General features: G+C 43.7%; 1 protein-coding gene across 3 annotated transcripts in view; it reads right to left on the bottom strand.

Annotated features, from left to right (window-relative positions):
- CTNNBL1 (catenin beta like 1) overlaps positions 1-19,293 on the bottom strand; it is a 163,411-nt gene that overhangs the window by 88,829 nt on the left and 55,289 nt on the right. For all 3 annotated transcript variants that reach the window (XM_005604625.4, XM_070247722.1, XM_023626540.2), the window contains exons 6-7: positions 7,537-7,630; positions 4,499-4,590 (exon numbers count right to left, since the gene is read on the bottom strand). In XM_005604625.4, coding sequence (XP_005604682.1) covers positions 4,499-4,590; positions 7,537-7,630 — 186 coding nt within the window. The remainder of the gene's footprint in view (positions 1-4,498; positions 4,591-7,536; positions 7,631-19,293) is intronic.

Below are 19,293 nucleotides of genomic sequence, written 5' to 3'. Positions count from 1 at the left end.
CAAAATACCAAACTGCCAAATTATAAGGACATTTAGTCAAAATCAGGAGAAAGGAGAATTCATTTAGCAAGTATAGTCTTTTGGATTTTGCAGAGTTAACCAATGGGACTTGGAGCTTCTAGGGCTCTCTTCTATCCAGGTGCTTGATAATCCTAAATCTTTCAGCTGTCAGAGTAATTACAGAGTCAAGCATAGGTTTGTACTCAGCATGTACTAGCTTTGAATAAAATTAAACTTCACCTTTTTGGGAGCTGCCGCCTTTTCGGAAAGTATAAAACAATTATGCTACCACCCACAGACAGAAGCTGCAGGTTATTCCCGCAGCTCACCTCTGGTACCTGGAACACACGAGGCAGGTTCAGACACATCTACAGCCCCGTACAATTGTCAAAGCAGATGGTGCCCTGCAAAGTCCCATTCCTGGTCATAAGAGGCTAAGGACTTAGCACCAGATGTACATGTAGTACATGTACACAATTCATTAGTTCACATGCTGAATGTTGCAACTGTTTTTGAAGCATTAACTGGGAAACAAAAGGGAATCTTAATTTTGTTTCTTTAGAAAAGAAAAAATAAAACTTCTGGTTTTGGTTATTATTTTCAAAAGTACACAATATCCTAATAAATTTGTATTCCCCATTAAACAACGAACTGTGATGCAGCCTCTCTCACACTCCTGTTATCTGCTTACCTGCTAAACCATTTAATGCAATCATCTGCAATGGGCTTCATCCTCATTAGCACAAATTAGTGAGGTTTCATTTAGTGGGTGAAAAAATCCATGAGTATCTCTATAGGCTGCTAGGCTATCAGTACAAAAAGGAGATTCGTCAATGTGTCACTCAGTTAAGAATTATTCAAGGATACTGAATATGGAATGATCAGTTAAACAGCAAGGTTTTATCAAGTAATGCATAAACATAAGTACTCTAGGATGGCGGTTCTCAGACTTTAGCACACATCCAAATCACCTGGAGGGCTTATTAGACCACAGATTGCCGGCTCCACCCCAAGCTGGGCAGATTCAGAGGGTCTGGGGTGGGTTCAAGAACTTGCATTTGTTAACAAGTTGCCAGGTGATTCTGATGCTCCTGGTTGGGGACCACACCTTGAGAACCACTGAAAGGAGATGCAACTATGACGGAGACCCAGTCCTTGCTCTTAAGAAGTTTGAGAATACTTGGAGAAAGACAGTGAGCACACATAACAATATGAAAGTCTGCCAGGTGATGAAGAAAAGATGCTCCAGGAGGTAAGTGTCACCCAGTTATGGGAATATATCAGAACCCAGATCTGCTACCTCCCCCAAGAGAACCAGTGGGAAAAAAGCACAACGGCTGATATTCAGGCAAGAAAGAGAGCAGGATGGGCTGAGGGCAAAGCAGTGCTAGGGAAAGGGTGCACGAAGAAAGTCTGGAGGCTTGGCTTTTAACTCCAGCTCTAGCTCTAACTAGTTGTATGCATTTGGGCAAGGCATTTCATCTCTATAGTCCTGATTTTTAATTTTTTATCTGCAACAAAACTTAAATTTCCTTTCAGTTCTAAAAATGATGGAGGCTACATGGAAGGGTAGGAATTTAAGCTGGTTAATGAAGGTTGTGTATAATTTAGAAACATTTAGGAAAGACAGGATTCATGCTTCGTGGAGGGAGGAGCATAAGCAAAGTCAGATACAGAGGTCAAATTACTCTGACCTTTGCAGAGAAGAGGATAGGTAAAAGAGATGTCTGAAAGGTAATAAGACTGTTTGTTTTTCAAAACTGAAAAGTGGAAGGGTCGGACCAGGCCAGGTGAAGGGGTCTTAAAAAGTAAGCAGAGAAGGTGGGATCTGTCATAGAGGGCGTTAACATTACTGTAGGTAGGTTCTTGAATAGGGAATGACATACTGAAAATGCAGTTTTGAATCAGTCTGGGAGTAGTGCAGAATAAAAACGGGCAACAAAAACACTCACATCTCTAGAGACCAGTGGATCCTAGTGAGGGCTGTACATTAGAATCACAGGTGGAACTTCTCTAAAATATACCAAGACAGAGACTGAGAGAGTAGGTCTAAGAATCAGTATTTTTTAAAGTTCCACTGGTCAAAGTCATAGTCTGGGTCCAGCACTCACTTTGACTTACCACGATGTTTCTGACGGTGAAGATTATAACAAGCACTTTCCCATATTATGAGAAATAAGAGCAAGGCACTGCTTTTACAGACATGCCTTCTTGCTGGCTTCACCCGTAAGCAGGACTTTCTTTCATTAATGATCTGGGCAGCACAGGATTTTTCTAAGGGCACTTGCTTACTAGTAAAATAGCCAAATGGTATTTTAATGTTTAGGTACCCTGAAATCTTGAAAACTTGTTTTAAAGAGAGCAACATGGTTATTTATGCCCTGAGGATTATATAAACACTGTGCCTAAAAGGCAAGAGTCAACAGCTTTTTGGACTACCAAATGGGCCTCCTTATTACTCTCATAAGGGGAATGGAATCTAAGTCAAATACCCAAAGATCTCAATTTCCCTTCCTATTACCAATTCAAAAAAAGACTCCAGCAAGTTTCAACAGCTTTCAAAAGGAGGAGGCGGCCTTACAATCTGGTTTAATGATCAGTATAGTCTCTGAGAAAAATTAGTCCTAACTTCACAGAGACAAAAACTATTGGATTATTTTGTATATTTTCTATTTTAAGCTCGGGGCCTAACCTATGGCCACTGCACCAACAAGCCAGGTCCCTGCCATCTAGCCCATCTCCTTAACTCTGTGTTCTACTTTCCTCTCCTCCACCTCCCACTCCCAAAATGTCTCAAGGCTTTGGAGAATAAAAAGTTGTTGAATACTGAGGAAAGCAGCAGCTGAGGGAGATGTGAAGCAAATTACATGGGGAAACAAGTCTAGTTCTAAAACCAAAGGACATCAAGACTCATGAGAGAAGGTCAAAAGGAAGCTGCAAAAATGACAATGCATATGTTAACCAGCCCTGGTTTTTTTCCTCAAAGGAAAGGCGAGGGCACGCGTGTGTGAAAGGAGTTGCAGTCTATTGAACTATGCATTAAGTTTATCCTCTGTCAGGCAAATGTGCCCTTACCCACTGACAGTAATATTTAGGTTAGCTGAATATCCTCAGTTCATGTTATAAAAGTCTATGTTAGAGATTTAATGGGAATGAATGGTTAAATAAGTAGGATTGAGGAAGACCTAGATTGTCAGAGACGGAGGGAATCATGGGGCATATGATATCTTAGGTAGAACCTTCTTCCTTAGCCTTGCCAAGACAGTGGGGGATAAATCTGTCCTGATGCACCTGAGACCTTCTGGATCTCTGTGATGCTCTGAACCACAGCAAGGCCATGACTACTTAGAGAAGCATTCTAGCTATGAACAAGTGCCTCCTCACTGGAAAGCTGGGAATCCTTCCCTGCCCGAGGGCCATCTGAGTAGCATATAAGCAGTTCCAAACTGCCTCCTATCACGTCTTTGCTTAAAACTACTCTGAGAGAAGCTCTTGCGTGTCCTTTTCCTCATCTACTCTAAGGGACAGCACTAATTGTTAAAAAGATGGTCAAAAGGACTATGCTAAGAAGGAAAGAGAATGAATAATCTGACACAAATACAAACAAAGGATATAAATAGGAAGGGAAAAGAGATGAATACAAATAGTTAATAAACAACTGGAAGCCAATACACTTCCCTTGATTTTAAAGTTCCAAATTAAAATAATAAAATATCAGCATTCACTTATCACATTAACAAAATTTTAAGTTTGATAATACCCAATGTTGCTAGGGGAAAAAGACCCTCTCAAATAAGTGGAGCAGCCTTTTTAAAGGACAATTTTGCAATATCTACAAAAATGTTAATGCGCATACCCTTTTACCTGGCAATTCTACTTCTAGGAATTTATCCTACAGATAAACTGACACAAGTGTGCAAGAAAAAAATAAGTGTGTGTGTATACAAGAATGTTCACCACAGCATTATACTAACAGTGAAAAACTGTTATAAACAGGTAAATGCTTAAACTAATTTTGGTATATCTGTAAAATGGAATACTAGGCAGCCAGTGGTTCAGTGTGAAAAAACCAACTTGCAAAATAAAATATTGTATACTTCTCTTCGTGAAACGCACACATACACCCATACTCCTACAGACATACAGAAAATTTCTAGAAGGATTGATAAAATATTGTTAACAGTGCCTGCCTCTGGGAAGTGGAACCAGAAGGAATCAGCAGAGGGGAACTTTTACTTTCAGTTCTCTACCTTCTGTACCACATGAATTTGCTTGTATTTACATATGTTTACATTATTCTCAGAGGTACTAAAGGCTATTTTGTAAACCTCTTCTTTTAAAACAAACCAAAGAGGAAAACAAAGAAAGAGGCAAGAGGTACCAAAAGACTCCTAAACTAGATCATAGAGCCCGGAGGTGACGATGCGCACCAGTGACCCAGCAGGAGCCCCGGCCAGAGCAGAGAGGTTTGAGCTGTAGTCCCACAGAGCCAACTTACCTTCAGCCTCTTCAGCAGCCACTGCAGAAGACCCTGCTGGGCAGCCTCCGTGCACATCTCGGGCCGGAACTCAGCCATGTTTTCCACAATAGCTGAAGGGAGATAGACGCCAGTCATTTGGGAGGGTAACTCTGTTTCCATCGGCAACAAGCTTGCTTCCCCTGACAGGCATTTTATTCCTCTTCCCACTTCCCTGTATCCCTCCCAGCCAGATGCAGTGTTGTCATTTTTAGATTAACCAGGGAGAAGCTATGGGGCTTTTTCTTCAAGTCACGTTACAAGTAAAACCCATAACTGAAAATGATAGAATTCACAGAAGGAATAAGTGATAGATTTTCTGTGCGAATAGGGAACAACGCTAGAGCAGAACACACAGAAGGGTGGACATCTGCCTAAGAAGGCCCTCTTTGTAGTCTTCATTGTATTAGAGTCCCAGAGACCTGTGACCAAAGAGACGGGGAGACCAAAGAGACAGAAGCTTTAGGAAAAAATCAGGGAATGGTGAATTCAGAGTCTCTTCCTTTCCTGACTCTTCTATTTTCAGTCCTTTCTCTGGATATTGCAAGGGAAGCAAGCATGATCTTCTTAATTGAACAAAATAACGTACACAGAGGGGAAAGGCCATGCTGGCAGAAGTAACTGTCAGGTGCTCGGAAGCAAATATAATTAGTCCTGCTATCTCTTACAACAGACAAATTGCTGCTTAATAGAAAAATTAAAAATTAGGAGGCAAAAAAAAAAAGTTACTGCATGACTATGATACTAAAAAAGGGGACTTTAAAAAAAAAATCACCTACAGTCCCAGTGTAACACATTCCATGCTTTCACTTCCTTCAGGGCCCCTCCCACTCCATATCCCAGGATGTGTTACTATTATAAAGCAGAAACAGTTCTGTGTTCTCTAAGCACAATGCCCAGAAGACGTCAGATGTGAGTTCTGATCTGACGTTTAGGAGAAAGGGCTGAAGAAATCACACACTTCCTATCTTCTTCCTCACTCCTTCGGCCCTGTCAGCCTCGCCAATGGCAAGCTAAGGAACGACAGGGCAGCCCCTCAGGGAGGGGACTACAAAGCGGTGGAGCACAGTAACAATGAGACCCCTGAGAGATGAAGAACGTAACACCACCTGAAATTACTTTCTCACATTTGCTAAGAAAATCAACTCATTCATTTTAATCCTCTATGCCTTTATCTTATTCTTCTGCTTACACTTTAGATGGCTTCCTGTTGCCTGTTAGAATACAATCCAAACATCCTGCCATGGTTTACAAGGTCTTCCAGAATCTGGACAAACTTACTCCTCTGGTCCCATCTCCCACATAGACATTTCTCTTCTTTCCCCAAAGTCCGTGCCCATTCATGGCTTTGCAAATGATACTCCCCTACCCAAGGGTCCTTCTCACATTTCTCTGTCAAAATGCACCTGCCTTCATACTCAGCCCCAGTCGGCTACTGCTGCTTTCCAGCAATCTGGAGACTCTTCCTCTTCACTTCCACAGTGCTCTCCACCGACTCCTATTATACCGTCTGTCACCTGCATTATCTTTCCCTCCTGTTCAAGACTTTCCCATCAGTCTGCCTCTTAAGGAGTAGAACCACGCCTAATTCACCTTTAATCCACACCGCTGGCCTAGCACATGCCTGACAAACATCAGGCACTCAACAAGGGAGAGAGGGATGAATCTCCTGACCTGTTGGTAGGTGACCAAGTTGAAACTAGACAGATCTCTGTAGACCGTCAGCCTGGTGCTTCATCCATTACACCAGGCCCTTTCTATTAACAGTCAGTTAAGATTTTTGATAAGCTTTCTCTTCAGCAAAATTCAGCAATAGGCAAACAGATAGCAATGCCAAATTCTGGCCCTGGACTATAGCCAACTCCCAAATTACAGATTGTTGTGTTCTCTCTTCTCTTACTCCTTAGGTGCTATGTCTCCCTCCTTCTTTATGATAATCCTCACAGAAGACAGTATAAAACTATAAGAGAAATCTGTGGTAGACACAAAGCTGCTGAGAGAAAATCTAATCTCATCAAAATTTCTGCTTCTGCTGGGCCTTGTTCATTTCTCAAGCTCTGTGCACAGATATGTCACCTTTGGTTTTATAAAACAGCAAACAGCGATAAAGAAAACCACCCAAAAGTGCAACTGTAAATAGGCTATTGGTTCGGCAACTCTGCAGAGGGAAAGACTGGGGAGGCCCCAGGATGAGGTGGAGGAGAGGAAATACTGCAGAAGAATCCACTTAGATGAACAGATGATGAAGGGGCAGCCAGGTTAACAGCAATATTTCAACTTCTAGTTTACACGCCAAACTATACATAAGAAGAGAAAGAAACACTAGGGGCCGGCCCCATGGCCGAGTGGTTAAATTTGGGGCGCTCTGCTTTAGTGGCCTGGGGTTTTGCCGGTTCAGATCCTGGGTGCAGACGTGGCACCACTCATCAGGCCATGCTGAGGAGGCATCCACATAGCACAACCAGAAGGACCTACAACTAAAATATACAACTATGTACTGGGGGGCTTTGGGGAGCAGAAGAAGAAGAAGAAGAAAAATAAAAAAGATTGGCAACAGATGTCAGCTCAGGGCCAATGTTTAAAAAAAAGAAAGAAAAACTCTTTTTCAAATAAAACGTCCTATAAAGGCACACAGTTGTTCAAAAGTTTGTCGCTACACTGAAGGGAAGCAGGAAGAAAAATCAATATATGGAGATTAAAAAATTGTAAAATTTACTTTCCAAAACAAAAGAAAGAAAAAACTAACTTTTGGAGGCAAAGGTATGCTAAAAGGAGCTGGCAGTTTTTGTCCAGGAAGGTTACCTACTTACTGGATTTCTGCTCTTACTACCTGCCAGCCAAACCAAAGCTGCAGTTATACGAAATTTACACAAGGGTCTTCCTTTCTGAAAAGGCAGTTTGGGAGCAGAAGGAAAGGAAACACTACTACTGTTGACTCTATTATGAAGGAGGAAAGGAAATGAGCACCAAGCCCCAAAACACACACAAACTTGGGGAATGCTGGCCGCCCTTGCCCTCACCCAGAGTGTTGTGGACGCCATCTGCCTCTTCTTTCACGGACTCATCCAGACGCTCCAGGTTCTGCACGAGCAGCGCTACCACTTGCCCGTCCACCTTCAGCCACAGGGAAACAGAAGAAGAGAGGGATACATGTCACGACACAGTCCCAAAAACATTCCCATTCCCATACTCACTTGTCTCCTGAATGAACCAAGTAAATAATCAGCCACCTATGGTTTACAGTGTGCTCTCCCATCCCATTATCTTTGTTGAGACTTGAAGTGACCCTGAGGCAAGGAAAGGGCAGGCATCATAACTTAAGATTGAAGCTTAAGGAGACAAAGTAAAGTTCAAGGTTCAAAAGTTAGTGATGACAAGGCTAGTACTTGAACCTAGGCCTCCGAAAAGCAAGTCCAATGCTCTTTCTATTTCTCTGTGGTATTTAAACACCTTACAAAAATGCCATCTTAAGTCAGGTCAACAGTTCATTCAAGTCAAAAGCACATTTCTAGACCACAGCACCAAGAGACGTTTAGTTGGGAAGTTTACTAGCCATACTCTACACTGACTTCAAAATTTAGGGTTAAACTCAAAACATTCCTAACTTCCATGCTAAGCTTTTATGAAACTATTATTTCTGATGAATTTCTAATTCCTTCTTGAAAAGAATATTAACATAATAAAATGCCTTACATTTGTACTACACTTAATGCGTAAAAAAGCAGTTATATTTCTCTCATGTAATTTGATTCACACAACACTATAGGAAACAGGCTACTTTCAGGAGCCACATCATACCACCGATATGCAAGAGATTAATGACTTAACCAAGACCACACAGCTAGTGAGCAGTGGCAGCAAAAGCAAAACCCAAGCTTCCTTCCCAGGTGAAAGAAAGCCGAGACTACTTCATGCTACCTCGTGGCACAATATGTGTTCTTGGAGAGACCGCCTTTGGGTAACCCTGCAGCACACCAAGGAAGATAACTAAGGAAACACTTCATAATCAAGAAGTGATTCTCCACCTGGTAATAAATTGCCCCGTGGTCGCCAGTAAGGAAGCCTGTATTGGAAGATAAGGTGTGCTGCACACTGTGGTGAATGCGCTCTCACTGCCTCAGTCTCCTCACTTAGGAAATGGAAACATAGCGTACAGATTAAATGAAAACCTGCAGCATGCCTTACCCTGGGTCTGGTTCGAAACTTAAGTAGAATGTTAGAATCTAGCCCCTCATCCCTCCTGACACCTGATTATCCACTGCTCATATCTCCCAAGGACTGAGACAGACAAGTTCTCTGAAGGCAGGCACTGCACCCTCCTTCACCTGGGTACACTCTTCCAAGTCTAGAGCAACGCTATACATAGAAGACACTCAGTAAGTTTTGCTAAATTTAAATAAACTGACACAGCACTGACTTTGTATATTATAATCAGATCTTTATATATATTGCTCCATTTACTCTCATGTAATCCTCACAGCTTTTACAGGTGAGAAAACAAAGGTCCACAAGGTTAATTGCCCTGGCAAAAGTCACAAAGCTTGTCGCAGAAGTGACCCATTTCAGGACTCTATTTTTTCCCATCACACCCTATCATTTCAGTGAGGGGAAAAGAAAGGAGAAGAAAGGAGAAAAGGAAATGATCTCATTCAAATGACACTTCGTGAGCACTTGTGTACAAGGCACTCTACAGACACAATTCAAACTGAGCCTGAGGACAGAACAATGGCAAGAGGGACAGATCTTGAAATAACGCCTCTTTACTCTTTCTCAGTGACACTTAGGAAAGCATCTGGACAGGGGAAAAGCTGAAATTATTGACTAATTTAAGATGCCTGAATCACGAATGAAGTAGAGTTTTCTAGGCTCTCCTTTATGCCCTGGTGTGAGGGACAATGAGACACTAGATGCATATTTGAGAGGATACTGATGCCAGAACTGAGAGCACTGATAAATATAAGAAAGAGCTGTGTTCCCCTCTTGTAACAAGGAGATACAGAATCTTGCTCTCAAATCTCACAGCTAGCAGAAGCTTCACCAAAGAAATTCACTGCAATGTTTTCCCTAATTAATTGGACAATTTGGGTATGTGAGAGAAAACAGAAAAACATCTGGGGGGAAAAATATGAAGCATGTCACAGTTTGTTCTTCCCTAAATCACCCTGATTGACTTATAATCTCCCCAAATCCTAAAGCAGCAGACACTGCAGCTCCGTTGGGTATCACACTGCTTGTTAGTTCTGCAAACTGCTTCACCAGTTTCAATTGCTTATTGCTGTTTTATCTGCACTATTTTCCCCCTTTCCTTGACTCTTAGTTATGTTTCCCATTCCTGCTGTCTGGAAAGCGGCAGGGACAGTGGCAGTAAACAACACATTCAAATCCCAGAACTGAATGGTTATGGATAATGGGTATCTTGCTGGAGGAAAATCTTTTTTCTTGCTATGGAAATCTAACTTCTAACAGACAGTCTTTTTAAGCTTGCAAAGCTTTTTAAAGCTTGCAAAGTGTGAAACTTTATATTTAGCTGGGTTAAATGCAATTTTATCTGATTGCAGGAGGGTCAAAGCAGTCAAAATACATTTAGCTCAGAAAACACGTGGAAAAATATTTATATTATGCATAGCTCTGGTTATTGCCTAGTAAGAAGCACAAATTAGCATTCTGCCTTATTCCCTCTAACCCTTTGGGTCTATCCCCTTCATGCCTATTTTTTGGACGTATGACTAAGTCTGAAAATAAAACAAATCCTGGTTAGGGAGTAAAGTATCAGCCAAAGCAGCCCTGGCCTTGGAAATCATGACTGTCTTAAGCCTGACGTTTTCTGCTAAGTCATTGATTATTTCTGCTTGTTAGCAGGTCTCCCAATCAAGATGCCAGCAGGTCCTACTGAGACAAAGTTCAAGGGCATGATCAGACACACTCTTCCACTTGACCAGAGAGGATGGATACTAGAGAAGAGGAGGAAGGAAAAACCGGACAGATGAGGGGGTTTACAGGATTCTCCTTCTATCTTGTACCATCTGCCGAAACGTTAGATGAGACTATGTTAGCACTCCCTTGCTTATTATTCTCCAGTTTCTCCTCTTCACACTGGCACTCCACCTAAACTTACTACCAAGGCCCACAAAGCCCAGCGTGGTCTGGACCTGACTGCGCTCTCTTCCTTCACCCCAGGTGTGCCCGAAAAGTACTGGCCTTTTCTCTGTTCCTCAAATATGCCAGGCTCATTTCTGCCTTGGGGCTTTTGTACTCGTCCCATCCTGCCCTTGGTCATTCTGAATGGCTGGTTTCTTCTTGTCATCCAGAACTCAGGCCTTTCCCGACTCTCTAATGTGATTTCCCAGTCACTCTACATCACATCACTCTATTTTAATTCTCTACGTAACAGAGAATCAGTCTGTTTTCTTGTTTCCTTATTTACTGTTTCTCCCTAGACTATGAGCTCCACAAAAGCAGACTTAGTCAGTCTTGCTCACTGCTATATACTCAGTTCCTAGAATCCAGAATATACCAAGCACTCAGCAAAAATTTGGTGAATGAACAAACGAATTTTGCTTGGGAACAGAAACAGATGATGGTAAAGATGTTAACAGAAATGAGAAGGGATAGGAGGATTCTTCCAAGATGGCGCCGTGAGTAGTCCTCTTTGTCTCTCGCCCTTCGAGTCTACAATTATTTGGACACTTATCGCTTGAAAAGGATATCCAGACAGCATCTCAGGACGTCTGAGACACCCACGCGACTATACATCGGAAGGCGGACGGACTTTCCTCCGGGAGGATGTGGAAATAGGTGAAAACTCTCCGACCCCGACGGGCAGCCTAGTACCCGCAAGCGGCTTTCTTCCAACGGACGCCCCCAGAGGATCCACACACATCTAGGGCAGGAGCGAGAACACAACAGAGGAGCGACGGTGGAAACAGGTGACCAGAACCCTACTTAAACCCCCCGCAATTACTCCTAAACGCAGAGGGAAACTTTGGAGTTGCACACCTGAGCCCGCGGGGAGAGTCTCTCCCCGCCATTGGCGGGGAGACCCGGCCTGGTGCTCGGGGCGCCCGGAGGGTCCCAGAGAGAGACACGGTGGGCACGGAGGTCTCCCAGCTGCCGTTGCCCGCCCCGTGGGACTAGGGATTGCCGGAGATCTCGGAGAGGACCGGGGCGGGGGATCTTTCAAAGGCGGGTCCGGCGACCCGGTGGGGAAGCGCCGGAGCTCCGCCAGGCAGCAGACAAAAGTCTCTGTCTGCCGGTAGCAGAGGGGCCACGCTGAGCATTCAGAGCTCCCGGCAGAGGCCCGGACAGAAGCCCAGAGGGCGGGGCGACCCCCAGCTGCCGTTGCCCGCCCCGTGGGACTAGGGATTGCCGGAGATCTCGGAGAGGACCGGGGCGGGGGAACTTTCAAAGGCGGGTCCGGCGATCCGGTGGAGAAGCGCCGGAGCTCCGCCCGGGCAGCAGACAAAACTCTCTGTCTGCCGGTAGCAGAGGGGCCACGCTGAGCATTCAGAGCTCCCGGCAGAGGCCCGGAGAGAAGCCCAGAGGGCGGGGCGACCCCCAGCTGCCGTTGCCCGCCCCGTGGGACTAGGGATTGCCGGAGATCTCGGAGAGGACCGGGGCGGGGGATCTTTCAAAGGCGGGTCCGGCGACCTGGTGGGGAAGCGCCGGAGCTCCGCCAGGCAGCAGACAAAACTCTATGTCTGCCGGTAGCAGAGGGGCCACGCTGAGCATTCAGAGCTCCCGGCAGAGGCCCGAACAGAAGCCCAGAGGGCGGGGCGACCCCCAGCTGCCGTTGCCCGCCCCGTGGGACTAGGGATTGCCGGAGATCTCGGAGAGGACCGGGGCGGGGGAATTTTCAAAGGCCGGATCGGCGACCCGGAGGGGAAGTGCCGGAGCTCCCCCAGGCAGCAGACAAAACTCTCTGTCTGTCGGTAGCAGAGGGGCCACGCTGAGCACTCAGGGCTCCCGGCAGAGGCCCGAACAGAAGCCCAGAGGGCGGGGCGACCCCCAGCTGCCGTTGCCCGCCCCGTGGGACTAGGGATTGCCGGAGATCTCGGAGAGGACCGGGGCGGGGGAACTTTCAAAGGCGGGTCCGGCGATCCGGTGGAGAAGCGCCGGAGCTCCGCCCGGGCAGCAGACAAAACTCTCTGTCTGCCGGTAGCAGAGGGGCCACGCTGAGCATTCACAGCTCCCGGCAGAGGCCCGGAGAGAAGCCCAGAGGGCGGGGCGACCCCCAGCTGCCGTTGCCCGCCCCGTGGGACTAGGGATTGCCGGAGATCTCGGAGAGGACCGGGGCGGGGGAACTTTCAAAGGCGGGTCCGGCGATCCGGTGGAGAAGCGCCGGAGCTCCGCCCGGGCAGCAGACAAAACTCTCTGTCTGCCGGTAGCAGAGGGGCCACGCTGAGCATTCAGAGCTCCCGGCAGAGGCCCGGAGAGAAGCCCAGAGGGCGGGGCGACCCCCAGCTGCCGTTGCCCACCAGGTGAGGCTAGGGATTGCCGGAGATCTCGGAGAGGACTGGGGCTGGAGAGAGTTCCAGAGACCCAGATTAGTAGCCTAGGGGGAAACCCTACAGGCTCACAGAAGCCTTAGGGAAAGCCTCTGCACAGCACCAGTAGAAGGCACCCAGCCGCCAGCCACAAGGCTGGAAGACCCCAGGGCAAAAGCAGCATAGCTAGGTGTACTAACCACAGACTGTAGAAGATGCCAATAGCTCTCCTGCGACCCATAGAGGACAAGTGAGATTTGGTGGGTGCCGACAGCAACCGAGCGACAAATAAAAGTGATCCCACCCCTGGCCGCTGGAAAAGCCCATAACACCGTTGCAGACCCCAAGGAGAGAGCGCATCTAGGTGGGCAACAACAGTAGGCACCTGCAGTCTGAAGCCCCCCGTGACGGCCCCCACGGCAGAGGAGGGAATCCAAAGGGCCACTGTGGCTACGAAGAGGGGCCCAGGCCCAGTTAGCAACTACGGACAGGGTTCCTGGTTGGTGAAGTATAAACAGCTGCTCCCCCCACCGCAGCAGCTGAAACAAGTGAAAGGAGCAACTAAACTCTATCTCCATGCGGAGGCACAAATCAACATCATCAAGCAATATGAAAAAATACATCAAATCTCCAGAACAGAAAGAAAGTAACAAATACACAGAAAACAATCCCAAAGAAAATGAGATATATAACCTAAATGATGATGACTTCAAAACAGCCATCATTAAAATACTCACTGAGTTAAGAGAGAATTCTGACCGACAACTCAACGAGTTCAGGAGCTATGTCACAAAAGAGTTTGATACGATAAAGAAGAACCAAACAGAAATACTGGAAATGAAGAACACAATAGAGGAGATTAAGAAAAATCTAGATGCTCTGAACAGTAGGGCCGATAATATGGAGGAAAGAATTAGCAATTTGGAAGATGGCAATATAGAATTGTTGCAGGCAGAGGAGGAGAGAGAAGCAAGACTTAAAAGAAATGAAGAAACTCTCCGAGAATTATCAGACACAATTAGGAGATGCAACGTAAGGATTATAGGTATACCAGAGGGAGAAGAGAAGGAGAAAGGGGCAGAAAACCTATTCAAAGAAATAATGGCTGAGAACTTCCCAAATCTAGTGAGGGAGATGGATCTTCAGGTGACAGAAGCCAATAGATCTCCAAACTTTATCAATGCAAGAAGACCAACTCCACGGCATATAGTAGTGAAGCTAGCAAAAGTCAACGACAAGGAGAAAATATTAAGGACAGCCAGGCAAAAGAAACTAACCTACAAAGGAACCCCCATCAGGCTATCAGCAGATTTCTCAGCAGAAACTTTACAGGCTAGAAGAGAGTGGAATGATATATTCAATAATCTGAAGGACAAAAACCTACAGCCGAGAATTCTCTACCCAGCGAAAATATCCTTCAAATACGATGGAGAAATAAAAACTTTCCCAGATAAGCAAAAATTAAGGGAGTTCATTGCCACAAAACCTCCTCTTCAGGAAATCCTCAGGAAAACCCTCATTCCTGAAAAATCCAAAAAAGGAAAGGGACTACAAAACCAAGAGCAGAGGAGATAAGTAGAAGGACAACAAGAGAGAGTAGCAGCTCTACATCAGAACAGATTAAACCATGGGACGAGAAACAAAGGAAACTGAAGAAAACCGGAAAACAAGACACAAAATGGTAGTGGTAGGCCACCACGTCTCAATAATCACTCTAAATGTAAACGGATTGAACTCCCCAATCAAAAGACACAGAGTGGCAGGATGGATCAAAGAACAAGATCCAACAATATGCTGCCTCCAGGAAACACACCTCAGCCCCAAAGACAAACACAGACTCAGAGTGAAGGGATGGAGAACAATACTCCAAGCTAATAATGAACAAAAGAAAGCAGGTGTCGCTATACTAATATCAGACAAGGTAGATTTCAAAGCAAAACAGATAAAGAAAGACAAAGAGGGACAGTATATAATGATAAAAGGGACTCTCCACCAAGAAGACATAACACTTATAAATATATACGCACCCAACACAGGAGCACCAAAATTTGTAAAGCAACTCTTAATAGAACTAAAAGAAGACATCAACAACAATACAATAATAGTAGGGGACCTCAACACACCATTAACACCAATGGACAGAACATCCAGACAGAAAATCAACAAGGAAATAATAGAATTAAATGAAAAATTAGACCAGATGGACTTAATAGATATATATAGAACACTTCATCCAAAAACAGCAGGTTACACATTCTTCTCAAGTGCACATGGAACATTCTCAAGGATTGACCATATTTTGGGAACCAAAGCAAACATCAATAAATACAAGAGAGTTGAAATAATATCAAGCATCTTTTCTGATCATAACGCTATTAAACTAGAAATCAACTACAAGAAAAAAGCAGAGAAAGGTGCAAAAATGTGGAGACTAAACAACACGCTTCTCAACAAACAATGGATCATTGAAGAAATTAAAGAAGAAATCAAATATTATCTGGAGACAAATGAAAATGAGAACACGACATACCAAATCATTTGGGATGCAGCAAAAGCAGTCCTAAGAGGGAAATTCATCGCAATACAGGCTCACCTCACTAAACAAGAAAAAGCTCACGTAAGCAACCTCAAACGACACCTAACAGAACTAGAAAAAGAAGAACAAACAAGGCCCAGAGTCAGTAGAAGGAGGGAAATAATAAAAATAAGAGCAGAAATAAACGATATTGAAACAAAAAAGACAATAGAAAGGATCAATGAAACAAAGAGTTGGTTCTTCGAAAGAATTAACAAAATTGACAAACCCCTAGCCAGACTCACCAAGAAAAGAAGAGAGAAATCGCAAATTAATAAAATCAGGAATGACAGAGGAGAAATCACAACAGATACCAATGAAATACAAGAGATCATAAGAGAATACTATGAAAAACTATATGCCAACAAATTGAACAACCTGGAAGAAATGGACAAATTCCTAGACTCCTACAATCTCCCCAAACTGAATCAGGAAGAAATGGAGAATCTGAATAGACCAATCACAAGTAAGGAAATAGAAACGGTAATCAAAAACCTCCCCAAAAACAAGAGTCCAGGACCAGACGGCTTCTCTGGAGAATTCTACCAAACATTCAAAGAAGACTTAATACCTATTCTCCTCAAACTGTTCCAGAAAATTGAGAAAGATGGAGAACTCCCTAACACATTCTATGAAGCCAACATCACTCTGATCCCCAAACCTGACAAGGACAACACAAAGAAGGAGAACTACAGGCCGATATCACTGATGAACATAGATGCAAAAATCCTCAACAAAATTTTGGCAAACCGATTACAGCAATACATCAAAAAGATTATACACCATGATCAAGTGGGATTTATACCAGGGACACAGGGATGGTTCAACATCCGCAAGTCAATCAACGTGATACACTACATTAACAAAATGAAAACCAAAAACCACATGATCATCTCAATAGATGCAGAGAAAGCATTCGACAAGATCCAACACCCATTTATGATAAAAACCCTCAGTAAAATGGGTATAGAAGGAAAGTACCTTAACATAATAAAGGCCATATATGATAGACCCACAGCCAACATCATACTCAATGGACAAAAGCTGAAAGCCATCCCTCTGAGGACAGGAACAAGACAAGGGTGCCCACTTTCACCACTCCTATTCAACATAGTTCTGGAGGTGCTGGCCAGAGCAATTCGGCAGGAAAAAGAAATAAAAGGAATCCAAATAGGTAACGAAGAAGTAAAACTCTCGTTGTTTGCAGACGACATGATCTTATACATAGAAAACCCCAAAGAATCCACAGAAAAACTATTAGAAATAATCAACAACTACAGCAAAGTAGCAGGGTATAAAATTAACGTGCATAAATCAGTAGCATTTCTATATACTAACAATAAACTAACAGAAAAAGAACTCAAGAACTCTATCCCATTCACAATAGCAACGAAAAGAATAAAATACCTTGGGATAAACTTAACCAAGGAAGTGAAGGATCTATACAATGAAAACTACAAGACTCTCTTGAAAGAAATAGGCGATGACATAAAGAGATGGAAAGACATCCCTTGCACATGGATCGGAAGAATAAACATAGTTAAAATGTCCATACTACCTAAAGCAATATACAGATTCAATGCTATCCCAATCAGAATCCCAAGAACATTCTTCACAGAAATTGAACAAACAATCCTAAAATTCATATGGGGCAACAAAAGACCGCGAATTGCTAAAGCAATCCTGAGCAAGAAAAACAAAGCCGGCGGAATCACAATCCCCGATTTCAAAACATACTACAAAGCTACAGTGATCAAAACAGCATGGTACTGGTACAAAAACAGGTCCACAGATCAATGGAACAGAATTGAAAGCCCAGAGATAAAACCACACATCTATGGACAGCTAATCTTCGACAAAGGAGCAGAGGGCCTACAATGGAGAAAAGAAAGTCTCTTCAACAAATGGTGCTGGGAAAACTGGACAGCCACATGCAAAAGATTGAAAATTGACCATTCTTTTTCTCCACACACCAAAATAAACTCAAAATGGATCAAAGACCTAAAGATTAGGCCTGAGACAATAAGTCTTTTGGAAGAGAATATAGGCAGTACACTCTTTGACATCAGTTTCAAAAGAATCTTTTCGGACACTGTAACTCCTCAGTTGAGGGAAACAATAGAAAGAATAAACAAATGGGACTTCATCAGACTAAAGAGCTTCTTCAAGGCAAGGGAAAACAGGATTGAAACAAAAAAACAGCTCACTAATTGGGAAAAAATATTTACAAGCCACTTATCCGACAAAGGGTTAATCTCCATAATATACAAAGAACTCACACTGCTTAACAACAAAAAAACAAACAACCCGATCAAAAAATGGGCAGAGGACATGAACAGACATTTCTCAAAAGAAGATTTGAATATGGCCAATAGACACATGAAAAGATGTTCATCATCGCTAATCATCAGGGAAATGCAAATCAAAACTACACTAAGATATCACCTTACCCCCGTTAGATTGGCAAAAACATCCAAAACCAAGAACGACAAATGTTGGAGGGGTTGTGGAGAAAGAGGAACCCTCATACACTGTTGGTGGGAATGCAAACTGGTACAGCCACTATGGAAAACAGTATGGAGATTTCTCAAAAAGTTAAAAATAGAAATACCCTATGACCCAGCCATCCCATTACTGGGTATCTATCCTAAGAACCTGATATCAGATATCTCAAGAGTCCGTTGCACCCCTATGTTCATTGCAGCATTATTTACAATAGCCAAGACGTGGAACCAGCCTACATGCCCAGAAACTAATGATTGGATAAAGAAGATGTGGTATATATACACAATGGAATACTACTCAGCCATAAAAAAAGACGAAATTGGCCCATTCACAACAATGTGGATGGACCTCGAGGGTATTATGTTAAGCGAAATAAGTCAGTCAGAGAAAGACGAACTCTATATGACTCCACTCATAGGTGGAAATTAGTATATCGAGAAGGAGATCTGATTGGTGGTTACCAGGGAAAAGGGGGGGTGGGGGGAGGGTACGGAGGGGGAAGTGGTGTACCCACAACATGACTAACAAAAATGTACAACTGAAATCTCACAAGGTTGTAATCTATCATAACATTAATAAAAAAATAAAAAAATAAAAAAAAAAAAAAAAAAAAAAAAAAAAAAAAAGAAATGAGAAGGGATAAAAGTGATAGGATTCAGAAATTTACATAAGTACCCTTAGAGCAACAGAAAACCTATGAATCTCAGCCTCACCTGAGCAGCACAAATGCATCACCAACCAGCCTAAGCCAAACCCATAGGGGCTTCAAAGTTTAACATTAAATAGGGTTAATTGAGGGCAAGAATGGGTATGGAGGGCAGTCCACTGGTTCACCACATCAAAGCCACTACTGTGAAACTATTTATAGCAGGTGTTGGCTCCTGGCTGCTCTGGCCAGCTTCACGGCCCAGCCACATTTCCACCTCCTCTGTTCCAACACCTCCACATGCCCACATTAAAGCCTCCTCACAGAGGCCGCTGCCACAGCTGCAGCTCTGCGCGTCTCCTGGTTCCTCCCCAGCAGAAGTGATGCTCCCTCATTTCCACAGATGCTGGATCTCTCACTGCATCTCTCAAGATCGTTCTTAATATTCTACCTTGCATTATCATCATTACTGATTTCATCTTTTTTTCTTTTTTTTTTTAAACTAAACCTCTATCTTCCCATGACTTATTTAGGCCCATACCCTTCAAATATTTTGGGTTTTTTTCTT

The sequence above is a fragment of the Equus caballus genome, chromosome 22 (genome assembly GCF_041296265.1).
Source record: "Equus caballus isolate H_3958 breed thoroughbred chromosome 22, TB-T2T, whole genome shotgun sequence".
Lineage (NCBI taxonomy): Eukaryota > Metazoa > Chordata > Mammalia > Perissodactyla > Equidae > Equus > Equus caballus.
Note: the sequence above shows the minus strand (reverse complement) of the source record. Positions and strands in the feature narration are given on the sequence as shown.